Source organism: Hemiscyllium ocellatum, chromosome 2, assembly GCF_020745735.1.
Source record: "Hemiscyllium ocellatum isolate sHemOce1 chromosome 2, sHemOce1.pat.X.cur, whole genome shotgun sequence".
NCBI lineage: Eukaryota > Metazoa > Chordata > Chondrichthyes > Orectolobiformes > Hemiscylliidae > Hemiscyllium > Hemiscyllium ocellatum.
Window position 1 is genome coordinate 81208040 of NC_083402.1, and position 20593 is coordinate 81228632.

Genomic DNA, 20593 nt, shown 5'->3' on the forward strand with positions numbered 1-20593 from the left:
TGACCCGCCCCGTGACTGGGGTGTTCTGCAGGGATCTGGAACCTTTTGTAATATATGTATATAAATGATCTGGAGAAAATTGTCCCCTTTGGATAATTGATATTCAGATAATTTGAGATTCCTCTGTAGTTGGACCCTGAACAAATATCTTTGCAACCTTTTTGGCCTCTGGAGAATGGTAAATTTTTCTAAATTTTGTTTGAGAAAGGAAACCGAGATCATCCAGGTAATTACAGGCCGGTGAGCCTGACGTTAATGGTGGGAAGCTTTTGGAGAAGATACTAAGAGACAGGATTTATTCACATTTGGAAGTGAATGGACTTGTTAGTGATGGGGGACAGCATGGATTTGTGCAGGGCAGATCGTGTCTCATCAACTTGATAGTTTTTTTTTAGGAGGTTACAAGAATGATTGAGAGAAGGGCACTAGATGTTGTCTATATGGACTTTAGTAAGACATTCGGTAAGGTACTTCGTGACAGGCTGGTCCAGGATTAGCTGTTTAGATGGATACAATGCTGGCGTGGTCATAGAAAACACACAGTAGTAGTGGAAGGGTGCTTTTCTGAATAGAGATCAGTAACTGGTGGTGGTCTGCAGGGATCAGTACTGGACCTTCATAATATATGTATATAAATGATCTGGAGAAAAGTTATTGGTGGTCTGATTTAGTAAGTTGGTGGAGTTGCAGATAGTGAGAAAAATTGTCCAAGGATACAGAGAAATATAGATTGCAGAATTGGCAGAGAAATAGCAGATGGAGTTTAATCTGGACTAATGGCAGATGGTCATTTTGGAAGCTGAAACTCAGATATGAATTATACTGTAAATGGCTGAACCCTTAGGATCATTGATATACAGGGAGATCTGGGCCTATAGATCCACAGATCGCTATAAGTGGTAACAGAGGTGGACAAGATGGTCAAAGAAGGCTTACAGCACGCTTGACTTCATTGGTCAGGACAATGAATATAAAAGTTGACAAACTGTGCAAAGCTTTAGTTAGACCACCTTAGGAATATTCCATTTCTGGGCACCATAATACAGAAAGACATGGATACTTTGGAAAGGGTGCAGAGAAGATTTACCAGGATGTTACCTGGTCTGGAGGTTTTAGTTATGAGGAGAGGTTAGATAAACTCGGATTATTTTCACTGAGGGGTGACCCGACACAGGTTTACGAAATTGAGAAGCATAGATAGGGTGGATGGTCAGAAGCTTTTTCCCAGGGTAAGAAGGTCAATTACAAGAGAGCACTCATTCAAGGTGAGGGGGTTGAAATTTAGGAGAGATGTGTGTGAAAGATTTTCCCCACAAGGGTGCCTGGAATGCACTTCGAGTGGAGATGGTGGAAGCAGGAACATTAGCAAATAGAAGACATATCTCGATAGACACACAATCATGTGCTGAACAGAGAGATAGAAAATGCAATAGTGTAATAAGTAAATAGGAATTAGGAAGCAGTGCAGACTTGCTGTATTATTGTGTTGAATTAATCACCGTCGTGATTTTATACACCTCTATAAAATAACTCCATCTGCAATGCTCAGAGGAAAAATAAAGCCCCAGAGTATTCAACCTCTCCCTTTTAACTCCAATCCTCCAGTTCTGGCAACATCCTTATAAATATTTTCTGTGCCCTCTCCAGTTTAACAACATCCTCCTTATAGACGGGCGATGAGAATTGTTAGCAGTATTCTAAACGTGGCCTCACCAATGTTCTATTCAGCCGAAACATGACATCCCAATTCCTATACTCCGTGTTCTGACCAATGAAGACAAGCGCATAAACACCACCTTCACCGCCCTGACCACCTGCAATTCCATTTTCGAGGAGCTATGCACCTGTACCCCTTGGTCACTTTGTTTGGCAACACTCTCCGTAGACCTACCATTAACTGTCTCAGTCCTGACTGGTTTGCCTCACCAAGATACAGCACCTCACATATATCTCAATTAAACTGTATCTGCCACAACTTGACCCATTGTCCAATTTGATCAAAGTCCCATTATATTTATGGGCAGCACAGTGGTTAGCACTGCTGCCTCATAGCGCCAGAGACCCGGGTTCAATTCCTGCCTCAGGCGACTCTGTGTGGAGTTTGCACATTCTCCCCGTGTCTGTGTGGGTTTCCTCCGGGTGCTCTGGTTTCCTCCCACAATACAAAAATGTGCAGGTTAGGTGAATTGGCCATGCTAAATTGCCCGTTGTGTTAGGTGAAGGGATAAATGTAGGAGTATGGGTCTGGGTGGTATACGCTTCGGCGGGTCGGTGTGGACTTGTTGGGCCGAAGGGCCTGTCTCCACACTGTAAATAATCTACTCTGAGGTAATCTTGTTCACTGTTCACTACACCATCTCTTCTGGTGTCATCTGCAAAGTTACTAACCATGCTACCTGTATACACATTTTAAATTTATATAAATGATTTGGAAAGCAGTGGACCCAGCGCTGGTCCTCATGGTGCATTGCTGGTTACAGGCCACCAGTCCGACTCTCTACCACCACCCTCTGTCTCCTACCTTAAAGCCAATTTTGTACCAAATTGACTAGCACCTCCTGGATCTCATGTAGTCTAATCTTACTAACGAGTCTACAGAAACTTATCAAACACTTTGCTGAAGTACATATCGATAATGTCTACCACTCTTCCTTCATCAATCTTCTTTGTCACCTCTTAAAAAAATCTCAAACTCAAACCCAATTTCCCATGCACAAAGCTCTTTGACTATCCCAAGTCAGCCATTTTTTTTCCAAATGAATGTAAATCCTGTCCCTTAGAATTCCCTGCGACGACCTACTGACCACTAAAGTAAGGCTTTTGCTCACATGTTGGCTAACCTCCAGACATCTGGCACCTCACCTAAGGATGTCAATGAAACAAGCATCATCGCAAGGGGCCTAGCAAACACTTCTCTAGCTTCTCAAAGTTCTTCATTTAATGTTCTGTGAAACTGTTTTCCAAAATTCACCCCCTCTTCTGCAACACCAAGCTTACTTTCATTGAGTATAATTATAGCTATTATTTCTTTTACCAAAATTCATCGTCTTTCTTACTGACACTAAATTGATGTGTCACTTTTTAGCCCAAACCCCATTTAATCAATATCCTTTTGTAGTCTCCTTCTTTCTATGACAGAACTGCATCTCCTATTTTCTCACTTGAGCCAGCATGCTGTCATATCCCTAATTTCATGCACCTTTTATCCTTCTCTTGTGATCTCACATTATTACTCTTTTGTATACTCCACATAATGTACACAAACTACATTTTCTCTCATCTACTGTATCTGCTCCCTTTTTCAAAACATTTCCTAAGCTTTGTTGAAATTGATTATATTGGTTGTAAATTTGCAGCCTATAACTAAAGTTGTTCATCTTGATGCATGTTAGTTTTATTCTTAATTAATGACTTCTGCTCTTCTCCTATACCAGATTGAACTAGCTGGCTCACAATTAAACTCATTTAGCTTTGTTTCCTTTTTAAAAACTTGATACTGTATTGGCCAACTCTAATGGTCTGCAACCATACTTGGAGTCCTGAAATATTTCCAAGGCCTCTTGGGTTTGATCTCAATAACTTAAAGATCCTACTGTGTATCCCACCACAGTCATTGTAGCAGATGCAAGTTTCCAATGAATTAAACAGGAGAATGCTGGAAATAAGCAGCAGATCAGTCAGTAGCTATAATAGAAGACCAGTTTAATAGGTTTTGGGAATAAAACCTTAATCAAGACTGCCCTGTCCTTCCCCCCCCCCCCTCCCCTTTCTGTATACCTGGTGATTAATAAACAACAGAAAATGTTGGCAATATTTCCAAACTTGCTAGTTTTCGTTCTTCTCCTCCATCCATACAATGGTTCTGATTGCCAAGAAATGTTGGCTGAAACTATTGGAACGACTTTAACAACATTTTCAATAATCTTGGAATAATTCTGTCTGAGGAATGATGTACGTCATCCAAAACCTAGTTTGTTTGTTATTCTCATGAGGCCAGGGGATGATATTAACACACATTTCCCAACAACTCTTGTGTAGCTAAGTTGAATCATTTATGCATGGAAAACCTTTTAAGAATGCATGAATTTTACAGTGACTTTATTTATTAATGTAGTTGTGTGATTTTCTTTTCTTCCCTTCTTGCTGTAGGATCAAATGGCTAGCTTTGATGTCAATGGAAATGACTGGGATCCCATGCCTCGTTATGATGCCAGCAATGAGAACAAGTAAGGGAAATATCTATTTCTGTTTCAGCACCTGTCTTCCATACACGGTTTCAGTTGAACTTGGCTTATGAACTTTCTCAATTTAATTTTGCTTTCCTTTCTTAATGTTGGAAGAAAATTACGCATTTGAAGCTCGAATTTTTAATGTCCCATAAGCTACATGAGTTGCATTTTCAATAAGAGTCTCTCAATAACTACATTTATAAAATATTCCAAAGTGCTCATTGGGTTACACAAATAAATATAGATAAATATAATATTCCACTTTCATATCCCATGTTAATTTTTTATATGTTAGAGACTCTGAACTAATTTATTTAGATGGAAAAGTTTATGAAGTATATGCCTAAATTTTCAACTTTCAGTTTTGGCCACTAAGGCTTCCTACTGTGACAACCTCTACACTTAACTGGTCCTGGATTCTGGAATCAGAAATGGGAGACTGTTCATCTCCCAGAAGATGTTTATTGCAGTTAAATTACTCAACACGAAGTTACAACAGAGTAGCAAGTTCTGATTCAAGTGATCCCAGAGTAAATCTTTTAAAGGTGTGTAGATATAGTGATCTTGAGACATTCTTGGCCATTGCTGGTGCTGGCACTAGTGGGACTAAAGAGCTGGTGATTTGCTGTCGGCTGCTTTAGTTGGTACGTATGCCTTCTCTGTTGACTGAGAAATTCTGTCATGTGAATAATCCTGTTTGTGGACGACGACTTTACACTCGCCATGTTTCACTTTTTGAGGGATTGCACTTGACATTTGTTTCACTTTAACAGATTAAACTTTTCAAAACGTTTCAAATGTTTTAATAAAAAAAAATTTAACTTTTTAAAATTGTGGAAAGATGTCAGTGATTTTCCATTCATATTACAATGTCATTGTTATCCAAGTAAATTTGCACACAATTACTTCACTGAGCAGGTAAAAGTGGCATATCACAGTAATTACTTTATTTCGTACTGCTTGTTCATTAAACATTTTTTTTAAAGAACTCCACTGCTAAAAATTAGATTTCTTTAAATGGTTCATTGCAAAACAATTCCACATCCTCAACAGCTTCACTTAAGAGACTTTTGTTTTACTGTTTGGAATTCGGAGAAGGCAACATTTAGAAAAATAGCTTCTGGCATTTATGCAGCTAAATCTTGACTTGCAGCAGTTGTATATCCAGGTAAAATGGGGCTTAGAGATCCATTACCAGCCTGCAGAAACTAGATCAAACAACAAACGTCAGAAGCCAACAAACTAATTCAGAGCTCCTGAAATCTGACTTCATGGAAGGTAGATGAGAAAAGAAGTTTGGGTACCCAGAGTGCTAGTCATCTTTTAAGACATTTAAGACATCTCCAGAAGAATGAGTGTAGCATTTGATAGTTGGAGGTATGGAAAATGATTTTCATATCTTTATGTGGTAGCTATTGGAAAGTTGAATCTTTTGCATTTTGAAACACATGGCAACCTGGAATACTTCAAAAGCCTAACGTAGCCAATGTAAGAATTCTTGAGCAGGATTATTTGGGTTGAGTCAGTGATGCATGCATCCATGCAATCGCAACAACTCCTCAGCTATTGGCCAGGATTTCTGTAATGCCAGCAGTAGTGGTGGCTGGGACTAAAAGTAGTTCTCAGATTCTTAAATCCAGGAGTACAGAGGCAGCTAAGTAGGGGTTTCCTGTTTGTGTATTCCCTATGGTTAGTGGAAGAGGTAGTGTTGGTGATGATGATGGACCCAGGTGTCTTTGTGGAGAGACCAGAGAATGAGGCAGCATTTGCAGGGGAGCAGGCCTTGGGTAGCAGGGGCGAGTGTCTGATGTGGAAAGGGAGCCCTTGAGATGGTGAACCTCCCCTCCTAACCCTCCGCTTGCCAACCTGCTGATAGGAAAACATAACATCCTGTACCATTTTATGTTATGTGAATGAATGCAGAGGAATCTGCAATTTGATAATTTGTTTTGTTTTTATGTCCTTGTTATTTTGTTTGCATTTATTTATTTTGGACAAGGGCCAGTAATTGGATAGTGTACTGTTACAAACTACTACATACATTTGTGGAAAAAGGAAAAATTACTGGTGGTGACCTCAGTGCTGATGTGAAAAGTTCCTGCTTTCATCTTGCACAAAGCTCAGTGTGTACTACAGGATCAGAGTTATTGGGTATTTTAGCAACTGTATAGCTATTGAGGCTGGTAAATTTTGTATTGGATCTTCTGTAAATCCTCCATTGGTGGTCTGGTTCTTCACTTAAGGATATTTCAATTTAAAGCTATTTACAGAATTGTACTCAATTGGACAGTGTGTTATAGCCAGGAAATGAGAAGCCAGCACAATTTACTTGAATTGAACTCTAGAAATCTCGTTAAGAAGTATTTAACGTAAAAAGGTTTTGGTGTTTTGACCACCCAAGATAGTTAACATCCGTGTCCCCGTAAATCTTCCTCTGTAAGGGGAGGATGCATTAGAGTTTAATAGTACAGTACTTTATTGTAAATTGAGTATTTAACCACTATCAACAGATCAGTACAAATCTGGAATTTTGTCATATACTGTTATAGTTTTAGATGCAGAAAGTCCTCTCCCAATTAGATTCTATCTTTATAGACCATCCAATTCTTCTGTCTTCCCATTGCAACATTATTGAAAATGTTTAAGCTCTAATATTGAGCACATTGTTTACTGTGCTCACCAAGCCATTTTCTCCTTACACCCGCTCAGTTTTGGGAGGTGCAAATTGTGGAGGAAGAAAAAACAACTGCATGAAATGGAAAATCCTAATGTGTAAAAATACAGTCTGATTTAAACAGATGAAAAAAATTCCAGAAAGATACTCATCACAGATCCGTGTTTTGGAAAGGTAAAAGACTAAAACCACCAGTTAAACTCTCCAATTGGATTCTGTTTAGAATAACATCCAGATGAGATTGCTGCAACTGAAGTCTTAAAATTTGTAGCAGAATGTTGTTTGTTTAGTCATACTAAACTCCACTCCGACCAGTGGAGCTTGTAACAAGAATGTGCATGACCTCCACAGGTAATGACTTTTAAAGTCATGAAATGTTAGTCTATCATCTTGGTGTAATCTGTTATTGGTTGTTATGATAAGGAGTGGCTTTGTGACACTGTCAAAAATGATCATATTTGCTACATCCTTGTCTCATGTCCAGACTAGTATGAAAGTCCAAATATCAGCTTGACTTGAGGCTTTAATAAGTCATAGGAAAATAAACGTGCAAGTGTGAATGTGACGGGCTTTGTGAAAGGAAACCTGTTGCATTTGAACACACTGCCATATAGTCAGTGCTGACCAAGTTGGCTAAGCTGTTAATGGCCTTATGGTGACTGCACAATGGCTTCTTTCGTCACCATACTAATTCTGTGATTAGTAAATTATTGGGCTTTTAAGCAGAGCTAGATTGGATTTTGTTCGCTTTGCTTTTAAAAAGGTTTGGAGCTCATTTTGAACTAAAGGCTGATTAGATTAGATTCCCTACAATGTGGAAACAGGCCCTTCAGCCCAATAAGTCCACACCGAACCTCCAAAGTGTATCCCACCCAGACCCATTTGCCTCCGACTAATGCACCTAACACTATCGGCAATTTAGCATGGCCAATTCACTTGACTTGCACATCTTTGGACTGTGGGAGGAAAGCGGAGCACCTGGAGGGAACCCACGCAGACACGAGGAGAATGTGCAAACTCCACACAGATAGTTACCCGAGGCTGGAATCGAACCTGGGACCCTGGTGCTGTGAGGCAGCAGTGCTAACCACTGAGCCACTGTGCCACCCTTGAGCCACTCTGCTACCCTTCAAAAAAGCTAACTCCAACATTGTCCCAAACTACACGTCCTTCAATACAAAACAGTAGGCTCAAATTAATTATATATTTCGTGTTGGTATTGGCTTACAAATTACATGGGAAGTAAAGGCAGCTTTCATGGGTGTTTTGGAGGTGGATAGTGTTCTATTATTCTTTTTCTGGGTTTTCTTCTCTTCACTCTGTATCAATGACTTGCATGTTGCTGGCACTTTCAGATATTGGGAAGTGTAGTAAATAATTCTAATTAATAAGATGGTAGAATTAGTAAACAATTAACAGATGGATTTTTCATGTCAATTAATATAAAGAAATTTAAAATGCTTTGTTAGGTTGGATGATCCTGTGAAGCAGAGAGTATTAGGATAGAGTTTTACAAGAAGTTGCTGTTAATGTCTTCAGAGAACTAATTTTTAATGGAATTTGTTTTCCTTATATAAGGTTGAATGTAAAGTCAATGAAATGGTAAATCTGTCTAAAATCTTACACCATTTTAGTATGGTGTGCTGTTGTCTAAGTCAGTCAATATCTGAAAGGGTCACCTGACATCAGGATAAGCTTTGCCCATTAATATATAAAGTACTTTTTCAGGAAGGAGCTGTGTGTTTGTTTTAACCAGTTCTGGTGCTTTGTTACGAAAACTGAGAATATTTTAGTAACTGCAATGTGAATTAACTTTAAAAGTTAAGCCTGATATCTCTCAAGAGACAATCATGTATCATTTGTATTTTAACTAGCAACTAATTGATATGTAATAAATTTACTTTTTAATCAAAAGTGAATCTGTCCTCTGCTGAAGGAGAGGTCCCTGCTTTATCAATGTCCAACTTGCAAATGCTCATGCTTACAAAGGTGATCCCATACGTGGTTCTAATTTTAAAGATCTGACGTGAACATTTCTTTTACTTACGAACATTTGCTTTCCAGTATCCTGCATTATATTCTGACTTGCAAACGGATTCCAAAACCCAGCCCATTTGCAAGCTGGGGGCTACCTGTATGTCACGTGGGTATCCTTCCCCACATTGCAAGAGGAGCATTACCAATATCGATCGGAAGGGTTGATGGCAGTGAACATATCAAAGATCATATCTGACTTTGAGATGGTGATATCAGTGAGCACTTTGATAATCATAAAATGTACAGTTGGCCTTGTACTATAGGAAGGAACTTGTGAGAACAGAGGATGTGTAGCCCATCTTGGGCAGAACATTGCCTTGTTTAAGGAAATAAAATAGAGTCTTTAAAAATTGGGGATGTAAAACTCTTGTCCAGGAGTTTTGGGACAATTTTGGTGGAGGTGTTTAAAATTGCAGCAGTGCAACTGAAACCTATTTTCTAGTGAACAAGGTGTCGTAACTGCAAATTACATCAGAAATTCAGAATGGAGAGCAGGAGAGGCGTGAATTAAATCGGGCCATCTTAAATTTTAAGAATAGGTTAGACTGCTAGCAACAGTTATTGAGTGATGTGATCAGAAGAGCAGAAAAATATTGGGCTTTCACTATTCAGTGAAATATTTGATTGATTGGGCTGGGTAGTTATTATCCATGGTGTAATTTTATGGAATTCAGTGGCATACAGACGAAGAGCACCCTATGTCTTATTGCTTACATGGTAATGGAAGACTGCTGGACTCATTAACCATTGTCTTGCACTATAGATCGGAGGTTAAGTTTGCTTGGTTCTATGGAACCTAGCAATGTGCTCATGTTAGATGCCAACATGACTTGGTGTTGCAATTGGGACTTGTAATATACTCCTCAAAATCAGCCTCAACCTGCATTATAATGTCAGTTTATTTTGATCGAACTATACAGTTTGGTTTGGCATTAATTGTTGATGCTCTTTAGGAAATTTCATAGTGGTGCAAATCTCTCTCTTTGCTGCTGCCAATAACCTCAGTCACACGTGAAAACCTGTTCAGACTAACAAACACATTCTCAAGTGTAATTTTTTTTCTGTTTTTGTTTTTTAATGGTTATCAGTCACAAGATAATCCAAATCCTCCTCCTTCAACTAAATCAATTTTATTAATAGCAACAACTTGGGTTATTTGTTCTTACTATATGAATGTTGTTTGCAAGACAGACATGTATTTCCCATCTCTAAATAGCCTTGAAATAAGAAGCTTGTTAGGTTTTATTTTAATCCCCAGTAGCAGCAGCAGTCGAAGGAGGGACAGCTGCCAGGAAGTCTCTATAGGAATTTAGGACAGTGGAGATGGCAGTTAGGGCAGTTCAATGTTCCTCCTGCAGAATTTGGGAGGTAAGGGTCACCACTAATGTCCCTGCTGACCTCGTCTGCAGGAAGTGCACCCAACTGCAGCCCCTCAAACCAAGTTAGGGACCTGGAGCTGGATGAACTTCAGATCATTTGGGAAGCAGAGAGGTTTATTGAGAGGAATGGAAAGAGAACCAGCAGTCAGTGTAGTGATCCCCTGTGGCTGTTCCCCTCAATAACAACAAGTATACCATTTTGGATACTATTGGGTGAGACAACTTAGCAGGGGTAAGCCCTGGGGTCCAGGTCTCTGGCACAGAATCTGTCCCTGTTGCTCAGAAGGGAAGGGAAGAGAAACAGAGCATTAGTCATTGGGGACTCCATAGTTAGGGGGACAGATAGGTTCTGTAGGAATGAGAGAGATTCATAGTTGGTGTTGCCTCCCTGGTGCCAGGGTTCATGATGTCTCTGATAGTGTTTTTCGGGATCTTTGGTGGGGAGGGGGAGCAGCCCCAAGACATGGTCCACATTGGTACTAACGACATAGGTAGGAAAAGTGATTGGGATTTAAAGCAGAAATTCAGAGATCTAGGGTGGAAGCTTAGTGCTAGAGGAAAGAGTTCTTTTCTCTGGTTTGTTGCCCAGGTCATGTGCTAGTGAGGTGAGGAATAGGGAGAGAGAGAGGAGTTGAACACTTGGCTACAAGGTTGGTGCAGGAAGGAGGGTTTCGGAAACCTGGATAATTGGGACTCATTCTGGGGTAGGTGGGATCTCTACAAACCGGATGGGCTACACCTGAACCAGAGGGGTACCGATATGCTGGGTGGGGGATGTTTCCTAGTGCTATTTGAGAGGGTTTAAAGTAATTCAGCAGCAAGATGGGAACCAAAATTGTAGTTCCAGGGTCGAGGAGGTTGAAAGTAGTGAGGTCAGAAATGAAGTTTCAAGGTTGCAAGTGTACCAGCAAGCAGGAAGGTGATTTGAAGCCTGTCTAATTCAACATCAGGAGCATACAGAATAAGGTGGGTGAACTTATAGCGTGGGTTGGTACCTGACTTTGCTGTTGTGACCATTTCAGAGACATGGATAGAGCAGAGACAGGAATGGTTGTTGCAGGTTCTGAGATTTAGATGTTTTGGGAAGAACAGAGAAGATGGTAAAAGAGGGGGAGGAGTGGCATTGTTAGTCAAGGACAGCATTTCGATGGCAGAAAGGATGTTTGAGGACTCGTCTACTGAGGTAGTATGGGTTGAGGTCACCCTTTTAGGAGTTTTCTGTAGATCTCTGAATTGTTCCAGAGATATGGAAGATAGGATAGCAAAGATAAATCTGGATAAGAGCAAGTGTAACAGGATAGTTGTTATGGGGGCCTTTTAACTTTCCAAATATTGACTGGCAATACTATAGTTTGAGTACTTTAGATGAGACAGTTTTTGTCCAAAGTGTACAGGATGGTTTCCTGACATGGTATGTAGACAAGCCAACAAGGGTCGAGGCCACATTGGATTTGGTACTGGGTAATGAACCTGGCCTGGTGTTAGATTTGGAGGTAGGTAAGTACTTTGGTGACAGTGGACATAATTCGGTTATGTTTATTTTAGCAGTGGAAAGGGATAGGTATGGAATTCAGGGCAAGAGTTATTGCTGGGGGAAAGGTAATTATGATGTGATTAGGCAAGATTTAGGATGCATAGAATGGGGAAGGCAACTGCAGGGGATGGGCACGATTTGAAATGTGGAGCTTGAAGGAACAGCTATTGTGTGTCCTTGATAAGTATGTGTCTGTCAGGCAGGGAGGAAGTGGACGAGCGAAGGAGCTTTGGTTTACTAAAGAAGCTGACACTCTTGTCAAGATGAAGATCGCGACTTATATTAGAATGATTTGGAGATGCTGGTGTTGGACTGGGGTGTACAAAGTTTAAAAATCACACAACACCAGGTTATAGTCCAACAGTTTTAATTGGAAGCACATTAGCTTTCGGAGCAACGCTCCTTCATCAGGTGGTACCACCTTATGAAGGAGCATCGCTCCGAAAGCTAGTGTGCTTCCAATTAAACCTGTTGGACTATAACCTGGCGTTGTGATTTTTAACTATATTAGGATGGGATGTGAAGGCTCAGTTATGGCGCTTAAGAGTTACAAGTTAGTCAGGAAAGACCTAAAGAGAGATCTAAGAAGAGCCAGGAGGGGGCATGAGAAGTCATTGGCTGGTTGGATTGAGGAAAACCCTAAAGCTTTCTCCATCCATTCATAAAGATGTGAAATTTGAAAGGGTTCAGAAAAGATTTAAAAGGATGTGTCAGGATTGAAGGATTTGAGCTATAGGGAGAGGTTGAATAGGCTGAGGCTGTTTTCCCTGGAGCGTCGGAGGCTGAGGGATGACCTTAGAGGTTTATAAAATAATGAGGAGCATGGATAGGATAAATAGACAAGGTCTTTTCCCTAGAGTGGAGGAGTCCAGAACTAGATGGCGTAGGTTAGCGGATGATGGTTAGCACGAGGGACATAGCTTTAAATTGACGGGTGATAGATATAGGACAGATGTCCGAGGTAGTTTCTTTACTCAGGGTAGTAGGGTTGTGGAATGCACTGCCTGCAACAATAGTAGACTCACTAACTTTAAAGGCATTTAAATGGTCATTGAATAAACACATGGATGAAAATGGAATATTGCAGGATAGATGGGCTTCAGATTAGTTCCACAGGTCACTGCAACATCAGGGGCTGAAAGTTTGTACTGCGCTGTTATGTTCTATGTTATCACTAGGGCACTCAAATCAGTGATTTTGCTGTTGTAATCGCAGGTCATATTACTGCCAGTAAAAATGGAAATTATCTTTCCCTGTTGGTCATGTGTATCACATGGTTACATTGTCAATCAATAATTTCATGATTATGAATAAGACTTGTATTTTAATTATAAATTAATTAATAGGTTTAATTTAATGTAGTTTTTGTGCTCACTTGTGGGATGTGAGTGGCACTTATTGGCCATTTATACTTGACCTTGAGAAAATGATTGAGGAGAAAGTGAGGTCTGCAGATGCTGGAGTATCAGAGCTGAAAATGTGTTGCTGGAAAAGCGCAGCAGGTCAGGCAGCATCCAAGGAACAGGAAATTCGACGTTTTGGGCATAAGCCCTTCATCAGGAAATGAGAAAATGATGGTGAGCTGCCTTTATGAATTGCTGCAGTCCGTTTGCTTTTGCTAGACCCACAATCCTATCATGGAGAGAATTCTAGAATTTTGCAGAAATGGTAATACATTTCCAAGTCGAGTAGCTTGGAAGAGAACTTGTGGGTGACAGTGTATACATGTATCTGCTGCCCCTTCCTTCTGGTTGGTAGTGGTCATGGGTTCAGAAGGTGTTGTCTAAGGACCTTTTAGTGAATTTTTGCAGTGCATCTTTTTTTCTTCATTTGTGGGAAATGGATGTCGCTGGTTGACCAGGCAACCCTAGTTGCCTTGAGAAAATGAGTTGCCGCCTTGCAGTAAATAGATTGGTAGTGGGTTGAATGGATGCTTGTGAATGTGATGCCAGTCAAATGGGCTGTTTTGTCCTGGTTGATATTGATATTGATGTCAAATTTCCTGAGTGTACTCATCCAGGCAAGTGGGAAGTACTTCCTCACACTCCTGATTTGTTTCTTGTAAATGATGGTGGAAAAGATTTGGGCTGTGGTTAAATTGTCTCCTATTAGAGATGGTCATTGCATGGCATCTGTCTGGCCTAAATGTTGTTTGCCACTTGTCAGCTCAAGCCTGGATATTGTGCAGATCTTGTTGCATTTGAACATCATTTGGGTTCAGTATCTAAAGAATTGCAAATGGTACTGAACATTATACAGTCATACATGATCATCCCTATTTTTGACTTTCTAATGGAGGGAAGGTTATTGATGAAACAGGTGAAGATGATTGGGCCTAAGACACTATCCTGAAGAGGTCTTGCAGAGATGTCCTGAAGCTGATATGATTGACGTCCAATAACCACAACCATCTTCCTATGTGCCAGGTATGACTCTTAACCAGTGGAGCGCTTGCCTCCTGATTCCCATTGATTCTAGTCTTTTTGGGGTCTCCTTGATGCCACACTTGGTTGATTTGCGGCCTTGATGTCGGGGCTGTTACTCTTACCTTACCTGTAGTATCCAGCCCTTCTCTCCGTGCTTGAACCAAGACTATAAGAAAGTCAGGAGTGAAGTGATCTTGGAGGAACTCAAACTAGATGTCATTGAGCATGTTATTGCTGAGCACCTGCTGTTCGACACTCCTGTTGATGACACCTTCCATCACTTTATTGATTGTGAATAGACCGATGGGGCGATATTTAGCAGGGATACAATATGATTTCAATCAATGTCTCTCAGTTACTTTTCTGGCAAAGTGACTACAGTTATTGCCCTTATAAATAAAGTATCTCTAGCATAAAGCACCCCAAGAAGGTTTGCAGCTTTGGAAAAACATTACTACTGAGTCAAAAAGGGTACGATGAGGATGGAATTGAAAGTTTGATTGTCAGAGTCTTCTGTGCATGGTTTTCTTTTCCTCATTTTAATTGCATGTCATAGTTACCTTGCAGTCAGACACGTCTGGTATTCTGTCCTGGGCTGAACCACCATTACCTCAACTAAGAAAATCATAACTATCATCTTTTGGCTCCCACAACAAATTTTATACTTTGCCATGTAGTTACTTCTCCTCTGCAGTCACTATGATTCAATGACTCAAACAGACTATTTGTAACCTTAATTCCATTTAGCACTGTGCAGAACTGTCAGTCACAAAGTTTGCCTCATTACATCTACAGCTGTCTCCATTTTTGCTTTAACTCATCTGCAGTCAAATCTCTTTATGGTTTTATTTTTCCAGCTTCTTCTGTTCAATATCCCTCTGCATCCACCATAAAATGAAATTCATCCAAAACTCTCCCAATGTCCAACCGTGCTCTCATGCCAGTGCTTGTTAAGTCCTTGTCCAGTGTCACAAATGAAAAATTTTCACCATATTGCCATCCTTCATGATCTTGTCATCCCCTGCCCCACCTCCACCCATCCAATTTACCCCACCATTGCTGGATATGATTGTAACCATCCAGGTATTGAACCTCATTCTGCCATGTTCTGTCATTCTGCTTTTTCTTTAAGATCGTCTGTAAAGCCTACTAGTTGTTCACTTTTATCCAGTCCTCCTGGCATTTACTACATTGACGCAATGTTGAATTTGTGGCGTATTTTTATAAAGTCATTCAGCACAGAGGCTTGCCTATGCCTGATGGCTACCTCAAAATTCAATCAGATTTGTTGTGCGTGATCTCAGTCAAAACAGTGTTGACTACCCATGGGCAAAGTTTGCCTTTCGAAGGGGAGATTAATTCTCCCCAGTAGTTTCATCTCGTTGATGTGAGAATCAATGATCTCCAATTCCCTGGTTTATTCATACCCCTCCTTGTAAAGTGGAACCATACTAGCTGTCCTGCTGTCCTCCAGTCCTCTGGCACCTCCCCTATGGCCAGAGGACACTTTAGAAATTGAGTTGGAGCCCCTGTAATTTCTTGACTCATTTCCCAGACCAAACCTGGATACAATTCATCTGGACCAAGGGGTTTGTCCACTTTTAAGCTTGCCTGAACCTCTAACACCACCTCACTCTGAGATTGTATGACATATTCTATCCTTGATTCTGCTACTCTTTTAGTCAGCAAAATTGTTTTGAAATTAATATTAAATCAGAATATCAAATATCCTTTATTCAATTTACAGCAAAGTGATGATTTGTAAAAATTTCGATTGCTGCTTTTCATACTGTTGATGGTTGGCCCTACTCATTAAATAACACACAGCTTACAGGAAAAATGGCTTTTGAAGGAATGTGTGGTGCGTTTTAAATGCTAAAAAGCAGTTTAACATTGTTGGTATATTTATATGTATGTAACTTGAGCATAGCCTGCTTGTTGCTGTAGCGATACTTCAAATTTTGGTGGCACTTGCTTGATCATAAATGATAAAATCCTAAACACAAGCAAAAAGGAAAGGTATGGTAAAATATTCTGCAGTGGTTTCAAAGCAATTATAGCTCGGAGCTGAAGATATTCTCACATCCGTGCCACACACCATCAAATAGTTGAGGAGGCTGACAACGTCACATTTTACTTGGAGTTCTTTTGTATATTAAGATCACAGAGTAGCCATGAATCTACAGGAATGAAAACTTGCTCTGGTAATGAGAGAGGCCCAAGAATTCTTGTCAGACCCATTGCAGTGTGGTATTCGCATAATTGTTCGTGGAACTGTAAACATTAATTATCTAAGATTATAGTGTTTAAATTTAGTTTTTGTATTCAATTTAATCAACTATAAAACATTGCAGTGTATACTTTTTTTGGCAGTGTGTGGGTACAGAATACATTTTCAGGATTAACAGGGATAATATAGAAAAAGGAAAACGCTTTATTTTGAAAGCAACCTGAATTCATTGGTGCTGGGTACTGTGACCAGAATTTCCTACATCCATTTGATGAAATCACTGCTTATAACCCCATGAGAGCCTTGTGCACAGGAAGGAAAATGAGGCCTCTGCCCATCAACTTATTTCAAGTATCATAAATTTCCATGGAACATTTTAAAAACATTTTTTTGAGACCAGTCCAATGCAAATGATTTAAAGGGCACAAGTAACTCAAGAAGCTAGCATGACTATGATTGTATTAATCTGCAGCTGCAAATTCTCCTGTTAAGACATCCACTTGCATGAGTATTTACAAATGCTTCATATTGCAAGTCAGCATGCTGGTGGTGACGCTGTCACGGAATCATTGCAAGTAACCCGTAGGAGTTATGACAAATGTAACATCTAAAACACTACAGCACTCATGTATGCAGTCGATTATGGAAAAGATGAAGAAATTTTGTTTCCAAAGGCTTCTGATATTTGGGTAATAGATGGGGTGAGCCAGCAAGTGATGCTTTTCTGCCTTTTTGAGCCATTCTCTGCCTAGGACTTTTCTCGCAAAAGGAAATTCTACTGATGGAATTTCTTCTTGGGTTGCTGCTAGCATCACATTTTAAAACTTGCTTTTTTTTTTCAGATCAGATTGCTGGCAGGGTGGATCTGTTTCAGGCCAAGACATGATTGTGAGTTTAATAATCCACCATTAGAGAATTTTCAAAATGCTAGCTGGCCACATCTGGTGAGGCGTGAAGGTTGGCTCACTTGGCACAGTACGCTATGTACTTATAATTATTCTCCAAGAAAGTGTATTCAAACTTGATTAATTATATGGGCACATGGGTTTTGTGTAGCAGTGAAATGAATCTGCCCCTTGTGAGCTCTACAGTCTACCCCTCTCATGGCAGTGTCTTATTTCATTGCCTCCATCACCCTCCCAAACAAACTAGAGAAAAGAGGATTTCCTTGAGAAAATACTCACAGTTCTACATTTTGGGCTAAATTTAAAAGCTGTTCTGTGTTCCTCGTACAAACTGCTGAAACCTCTTAAAGTGAATGTAGAATCTTTAGTGATTTGAATCACTAACCCTTCTCTCATCTCCGAGAACTTGAAGAGCAAAGTTATTCCAGAGGCAGAATTGCATTCAACAAGTGAATGGTTTTTGTTCTATTCAACTCTTTTATTTTTGTTTGGTAGTGGATGGGGAAGATGAAGTTTTGATTTTGTGCACTACACACTATGTACACTTGTTGATTGTAGGTTTTTGCAACTAGGTCAGAAGTAAATGAACAACTTTTACATATGCATGTTTTTTGTTTAGTGCTGTTCATTCTATCTTTCTGAAGTCCAGAGTGGAGATATTTGGTCTGATAGTGGCTTCTGAACTGTTTTCTTTTCAGTATAATTTCCCCTGCCATTAGCATAATTGATGGAAAAAAATCACATGCTTAGTGCAATTTAAATTTTAAAACCTCCTTATTGTATTGGTTCACTGTGGGTTTTGCATCTAGTGATAAGCAATTGAGTTTAGAGAGGAAAATGAAACATTTTGTAAAACAGATGCAATTTGTGCTGGAATGACCGATTATAACCACAGTGAAGAGTACCCAGTGGAGTGTCAGTCAGATCCCAATGTACAGTTGTTTGATGTGTTAACTGAACATCAAACCAGAGCAAGTTGTGTCATTGAAATTGTGGCAGCATCAAATCGCCACATTGTAACTAATGAACACAAATTTTCAGAATCTGAAAGTGGAGACCCTTAGTCTGGTAACTAGTTGTTGGATCCAGAGAAATCATGAATGAAAGCAAAATACTGTGGATGCTGAAAATAAGTTTGGAGTCCAGTATCATTCTCTTCATAAACCTTGGGTTGGTGACCTCATTTGAAACAACAAAGGCCATGTTACTTAAATTGAGTGAGAACAGTGCCAAGGATGCTCCACTAATTAGTGGTGTTCGAGGAGATTGTGGTATTTAAATTAGTAGTACTTCTAATCAACAACAGAGATTGCCTATAATTCCGGTACCATCGTTTTCTTCCCTTGACTAGTATTCAAGGTGGCTACTAAAAAAATAAAACTGAACAATTCCTGGATGAAGCAACCTAATGACTTCAAAATAATTTATGGTTTGGATGGCCATGGTGCAATATCATGATTGGTACAGTATTCAGAACCAGAGGTCTGGACTAATGATTGAGCAATGTGTGCCCAAATCTTCAATTGTTGAGGAATTTATATGCAATTAATTACATATTTCTGAAATGAAAAGTGAATACCTGATAACTCCAGAACTATTGGATTGCTACAGGTGCAGCTCTTTAGAAGGATGCCATTAACATTGTCCACTACACAATTCTTGTAGAGATAGTGTCTCCATTTCACCCTGAGGAGACTCTGCATTGGATTCTATGGCACTGTTACTGTGCTAAATGAAGCGAAATCTGAACAAATCTAATATCTTAGCATATTATCCATAAAATCATTAGCTTCAGCAATATCATGTTCTCTCAAAGCCTATAACTTTTTGTTGTTATGTGCCCTTGCTCTATGATTGACATCAAACTGTCATATAAAAAGGACTAAGTGCACTTATAAATGAATTGCCAATCTGGTGAAGTTAGAACACCAGAGCCACATGCATAACAAATAAGGGAATCAGCATGCTATAGGCAAAGTGTGAACATGAGAATTAGGAGCAGAAGTGGGCAATTCAGCCTTTTGAATCTGCTGTGCCTTTAATAAAATCGTAGCTGATCTGATTGTGGCTTCAACTTCAAATAATCTTTGCCTTGTTAGTAAAGTATCTTTCTACTCCTATATTTTAAAAATATTTGAATAGCTCAGTGTTCAGTGCTTTTCAGGGCAGAGAACCGAAGGACTGTCAAACCTCTAAGACAGCAAATAACAATGAGCAACCCCTTATTTTTTTCATTATTCATTCTTGGAATGTGGAGTTCTCTGGCTGGGCAGTAGTTATTGACCATCTTTAATTGATGATGAGAAGGTGGCAATGAACCACTGTGGTCCATGTGCTGTAAATACACTCTCAATGTTTTTCAGGAGGGATATTGGAATTTTGATCCAATAACCATGAAGAAATAGCAATATATTTTCCAAGTCTCACTTATATAAATAATTTGGATGTGAGCATAATAGTTAGTAAGTTTGCAAATGACACCAAAACTGGAGGTGTAGTGGACAGCAAAGAAGGTTACCTCAGATTACAACAGGATCTTGACCAGATGGGCCAATGGGCTGAGGAGTGGCAGATGGAGTTTAATACAGATAAATGTGTGGTGCTGCATTTTGGGAAAGCAAATCTTAGCAGGACGGAAACACTTAATGGTAAGGTCCTAGGGACTGTTGCTGAGCAAAGAGACCTTGGAGTGCAGGTTCATAGCTCCTTGAAAGTAGAGTCGCAGGTAGATAGGATAGTGAAGAAGGCGTTTGGTATGCTTTCCTTTATTGGTCAGAATATTGAGTACAGGAGTTGGGAGGTCATGTTGTGGCTGAATAGGACATTGGTTAGGCCATTGTTGGAATATTCTGGATCAGTGTTGCTGGATGAGCACAGCAGTTCAGGCAGCATCCAACGAGCAGCGAAATTGACGTTTCAGGCAAAAGCCCTTCAAGGGCTTTTGCCTGAAATGTCGATTTCGCTGCTCGTTGGATGCTGCCTGAACTGCTGTGCTCATCCAGCACCACTGATCCAGAATCTGGTTTCCAGCATCTGCAGTCATTGTTTTTACCATTGTTGGAATATTGCTTGCAATTCTGGTCTCCTTCCTTTCGGAAAGATGTTGTGAAACTTGAAAAGGTTCAGAAAAGATTTCTAAGGATGTGAGCTATAGGGAGAGGTTGAATAGGCTAGGGCTG

The 20593-nt window shown here is 39.9% G+C and overlaps 1 protein-coding gene across 2 annotated transcripts in view; it reads left to right on the forward strand.

Annotated features, from left to right (window-relative positions):
* The window catches only part of pcsk5b (proprotein convertase subtilisin/kexin type 5b), a 227813-nt gene that overhangs the window by 71667 nt on the left and 135553 nt on the right, over nt 1-20593 (forward strand). For both annotated transcript variants that reach the window (XM_060837841.1, XM_060837851.1), the window contains exon 5: nt 4150-4226. In XM_060837841.1, coding sequence (XP_060693824.1) covers nt 4150-4226 — 77 coding nt within the window. The remainder of the gene's footprint in view (nt 1-4149; nt 4227-20593) is intronic.